At 32.1% G+C, this 4,885-nt stretch overlaps 1 protein-coding gene across 4 annotated transcripts; it reads right to left on the bottom strand.

Moving 5' to 3' along the window:
* Window positions 1–1,997: 1,997 nt before the first annotated feature.
* Window positions 1,998–4,594, bottom strand: LOC120256578 (cytochrome c-type biogenesis CcmH-like mitochondrial protein). 4 transcript variants are annotated; one of them, XM_039264239.1, is made up of 4 exons: window positions 4,078–4,392; window positions 3,803–3,963; window positions 2,765–2,896; window positions 1,998–2,444 (listed from the first exon to the last, which is right to left on the bottom strand). In XM_039264239.1, the coding sequence occupies exons 2-4, from the start codon at window positions 3,941–3,943 to the stop codon at window positions 2,259–2,261; spliced, it is 459 nt and encodes a 152-aa protein (XP_039120173.1). In that variant the 5' UTR covers window positions 3,944–3,963; window positions 4,078–4,392; the 3' UTR covers window positions 1,998–2,258. The 4 variants fall into 4 exon arrangements, with proteins under 4 accessions (XP_039120173.1, XP_039120171.1, XP_039120169.1 ...); XM_039264237.1 differs by lacking the exon at window positions 4,078–4,392 and adding an exon at window positions 4,041–4,061; XM_039264235.1 differs by lacking the exon at window positions 4,078–4,392 and adding an exon at window positions 4,409–4,594 and having other exon boundaries at window positions 1,999–2,444.
* Window positions 4,595–4,885: the final 291 nt, after the last annotated feature.

Genomic DNA, 4,885 nt, shown 5'->3' with positions numbered 1-4,885 from the left:
CTAACTGATGGATGTTTAATTGTTTTAGGGGCTGTTTGTTTGCAAGGCTTGGATTGGGAATGGATTGGGAATGGATAGGGAATGGGCTCAATGCTTTGTTTGGTTGGCAGGCTTGGGAATGTGGGAGGAATCCATAAGGAATGAGATGAGGGGAGAAGGTTGATTGGCATTCCCCCCAATTGGTTGAGGAATGCCCAATCCGGATGGTGAAATATCCATTTTACCCTTGACTTTAAAACTTTATCTATATATATAGGAAAAATGTTGAGAACATTGTAAACAAATAATAATGATAACATATTACAAATAAATTAATACTATAAAAATACAACAACAACAATAACAATAAATTAAATTAATTCTAAAATGATAAAAATAAAATGATAACATTGTAACAAAACAACAATATTAATAATGAAGATTGATTGTAAAAATTAATTATAAAAATAATTATGACAATAATGACAACATATTACAAATAAAATAATATTATTGGCCAATGTATTTATTTTTTTAATATTTACTCTATAAGGGCATAAAAGACATTTTGCACATATTTTTTCTATTTACTTTTCTCATTCCCAATGAATTACTCTCCCATACCCTCCAACCAAACACAGTTTTCCTTCCATTCCTAATTCATTCCCCCTTATTCTCATTCCTATCATTCCTATCTCATTCCTCTTCAACTCCATTCCTTGCAAACAAACAGCCCCTTAGTTTTTGTAAAATGAGACCCACTTGAATAGAAGCATGAGCCACAATTGTTGACTTTTTCTGTTGAAATCATCTATAATTTGTTGCATGGTAGGTGTAGAGCAATCTTAACTTTCACAATGTATAACACAAATTTTTAGTGATTTGTTTATGAATTTTTACAATCTTATACAAAAACAAAATAAAAAAAAATGATCCTTAATTTGTTTTAAAAGGATGTCATTACATTATAACAACACAATAACTTTTTTATTTGATTCATAAACGTTTTACAACAAAATTAAGACTTTGTCTTAAGCTTGGAGGATTAAGGCTATCCCTCATTAAGGAAATCAAATAAATTTTATACTCACTATTTTTTTATTCGATAATGTTAATAAATAAAATTCTTGATCTTAAAAATATTCTTATTTTAAAACAATAATGATCAAATAAAGTTAACAATAATGACTAAATAGGATCATGCTAGGACCAACAGCCTGTAATGTTTATTTTCACCTATAATTTTGATTTATTTTGTTTTATTTTATTTTACATAATTTACGACTTGGGCGCTTTTAAAAAAAAAAGGAATAATTAAAAAAATATTTTTTTAAATACTTAAAAATATAGTTTTTGATAATCCATACCACTTTGAATTTATCTCTAACATAAATGTCTAACTTATGATTTTTTTTATATTTCCTGAAATGGTTTTATGGTAGTTTTTTTTTAAATGAAGTTAACTGTAATAACACATGATTTATCTACATTTTATAAATTAAAAAAATAAAAATAAAAAATAACTTATTGTGTAACGGCTGCAAAACCTACAAACAACATCTAACTATTATTTTACATTTTATTTTCCAAATAAAAAAAACTAAATTCAGCATTTCATATATATATATATATATATATATATACATATTAAGAGGAAGTGAAAAAAAAACGATCATCAAAGTGATTACCAAAAGCTTACAAATGTACAACCAAATAGCCTTTTGAAATCACTGCTACTGGTTGGCTTTGAAACCACTGCTATTGGCTATTGGTGGGGGATAGCTTTAATATATACTATATAGTTATATTAGTATATAAAAAAAATAATTATAATTTCTTTCCCAAATGAAATCATGACTGTATATCATGCTCACATGTTATAATTCTTATGCCAACATAAGTGGTTAGACAGTTAAAAAAGGTACACAAGTCTCAATGGAGCAAATAAGGATAGGGTTGCACACACATCGACATTGCGACCACCATGCATAAATAACCCCTGCTCACACTAAAAAAATATGTCATTCTCAAATACCAATAGACCACTTGATCGTTGGCATTAGTTATAATTCACTTTACTTGTTTATAAACCCCGATTCAACATTTGGTCATTGGCCTAAGCTGTTATTCACTGATGGCATAAGCTATAATTCAAGCTCACAAATTAGCAGACAGACTAACAAAACATTCTTCACAGTTGCCTACTCACAAAATCAATCTAAGACTGAACTCAAACACACACAAAAAAACACATGATTAAGAGAAAGCCGACGAAGAGATCATTGCCTCCACCACCACTTATTCCCGGGGGTGGGTGGTGGCGTGAGGAGTTCGAGCATTGTTTGCTTCTCTTTTGGAGTCAACGGAACTCCTCTTACAAGGTTGAGAGCCAGGATGTGCACGTTTGTCTTTTGCCTATGCCTCTGATATGCCCACACCCCAGCGGCCGCTCCCGCAACTATGACCTGAGAATGGTTTCACAATATTAAACATGAACCAAATACATATTATCCGAGCTCAATTCAACTCAAAAGGTTAAAAGCTTAAAAAATGAAAGACTCTTAGAATTTCACTTCCATGTTTCATGTACTAACATTCAGGTTACGCTTAACAAAGAAACAAGTTTCAAATTGTCAGGACGGTAAGTACAAAACAATAATTGGTTCAGAGAAAAGAAGAAAATAATAGTCAATCATAGTTGAGATTACTCAGGAACTAACGTAGTTTCTTAATGGCATTGTTGCAATGATTTAAAATAAAAAAAAAAAAGTCATTATGAACTGACTGGTGATAGCCACAAGGCTGCTGTTTGGAGATCGAAATGAGGGGCATAAAGTACTGTCTCGCCGAAATCTTCCTCTAGTTTTTTGTAGATTTCTTTATCGCTTTTACCAGCTCTGATTTCATCTCGAATCAGCTGCACTAATATTGGAAATAAGTTACTATGGAAGAAACATCGAAAAACATAGTTTCTTAACTCAAATGAGCTGAAGATCACTGCAAATCTCTGCAACCATCTTTATAGTTGAAATCAACAAACAAGTTCAGAGAATGTAGTAATTATCAGAATTTTGGCAGATCATAAAAATGGATAGTGTCTTACACCATATAAATACAAGCTGTGTGTGTGCCTGTAATGGAAATACTGTAAATAGTGTGCCAGTGTGCCATTAAATAAAATTCACAACCAAAACATGGCAATATCCTCCCTCATTCATGAGGTCTTTCAGAATCTACAAATGATTATAAAACAATTACTACGCAATGCAAAATGATAATATAAAGACTCTAAACTATCTGGTGCAAACAACAGCCGGTCAGTTTCAATCATGCTGCTTAATTTATTTTCTCTTCACAACTAAAACTTTTGCTTAACTTTCAAAATCAACTACTGCAAAAAGTGCACTCTAACAAAGTACTTGAAGGAACAAAAACAAGAAGCGTTTCAATCTGAGAAGTACGAGATATCCAGTGAGCATGCCAAGCATTTGGATAACTTTGTAATTCAGAAACTCCCTCAAATTCCATGACTTTTTACGCACAAAATACAAGGCAATGGATAACACCAATATAATAATGACTCTAAGCAATCCTGGGCAAGCAATCTTCAGTAAATTTCAAGCACAACCATTTCATCTATAAGATGTAGTACAATGATTATCTCCCAGTGGACATTTGAATTAATACTCACCAAGAACATTTGATGTATATATTTAACCACCACTGTTTCATCAATAAATTCATCCACTACTACCAGTAATTTGATACCCAAAGAAAGCACAACAACTTGGCAAACAAATTCCAAAAAAACTCAAACCATTACCTTGCGGAGAAGAATAGCAACATCAGCCTGGGAATCCTCAATCGATTGGCTCCCACACTCAGTGCAACGAACATTGTGGCTAATGTTCCTCGCCCGCGCCTCTACAATCTGGCCCTTCTTCACCTCCTCATCGCTCGCCATCACCAAAGCTTAATGAAATTCTGGAATCAACGCAAAAAAGAATTTTTTTTTTTTTTCCAACCAAAAACAACAACAAAATTCACAAGGAACCACAAACAGTTTCAGAAGATCATAGAACCAATCCAATCCATTACTTCCTTTCTCTCAGGCATTTCATCAAGTATCTCTACTGCAAAACAAAATTACTAATTTATACTAAAAAAATTCTATATATACATAGGCAACCTGAAATCAATGCAACAAAGAATTATTTAAACAAAAATAACAAAAACAAAAAACATGAAATCATATAGTTTCACTTAATTTGTTTCTCTCGGGCATTTCGTCGAGCAGGTCTAGTGCAAAATAGACAAACTGAAGAATTCACACTAAAGAAGTTAAAATACACATATAAAAACTCAGAAATTCTAGACCAATGCAAGAAAAAAATCATTTTAAGGAAAAACAAAAAAAAACAGCGAAAACCTCCATAAGAAATCACAGATAGTTTCAGAAAATCATAGAACCAATTAGATCCAGTGCTTCTTTTCTCTCAGGCATTTCGTCGAGCAAGTCCAGTGCAAAGGAAGTAGACTGAAGAATTTATTTACTACATTACATTACATTATATATATATATCACATATATTATAAAAATCAGAAAATGGAAAGATGTTTGGCAGTAACTCACCTTTTTTTACCTTCACTTGTGCTTGCAAAAAGGGAAAAAATTCTTGAGAAAATGAAATGAAGTTATTTACGAAAATAGCCTAGCGCATCAAGAGTGCCCTGTGTATCAAGATGCAAATATGCGGAAATAGACAAGAGGCAAACTCGTAATTGTATGCCCCATTGGCAGGCACTTTAGGCATTATGTCATAATGGCCTAGTGGGATTGGCATTTAACTCCAATATATATAAATATATGACCTATCATCTCCGGCATCCTTAGGTTTGAAATCTA

This window comes from Dioscorea cayenensis, unplaced genomic scaffold (assembly GCF_009730915.1).
Source record: "Dioscorea cayenensis subsp. rotundata cultivar TDr96_F1 unplaced genomic scaffold, TDr96_F1_v2_PseudoChromosome.rev07_lg8_w22 25.fasta BLBR01001514.1, whole genome shotgun sequence".
In the NCBI taxonomy this organism is placed as follows: Eukaryota; Viridiplantae; Streptophyta; class Magnoliopsida; order Dioscoreales; family Dioscoreaceae; genus Dioscorea; species Dioscorea cayenensis.
Note: the sequence above shows the minus strand (reverse complement) of the source record. Positions and strands in the feature narration are given on the sequence as shown.

Coding starts and splice junctions, on each gene's coding strand:
- LOC120256578 (XM_039264235.1), bottom strand. CDS start 3,943: ATGGCGAGCGATGAGGAGGTGAAGAAGGGCCAGATTGTAGAGGCGCGG. Junction 2,897..3,802: donor TTGCTATTCTTCTCCGCAAG/GTAATGGTTTGA, acceptor ATATTAGTGCAG/CTGATTCGAGATGAAATCAG. Junction 2,445..2,764: donor CAGCCTTGTGGCTATCACCA/GTCAGTTCATAA, acceptor AACCATTCTCAG/GTCATAGTTGCGGGAGCGGC.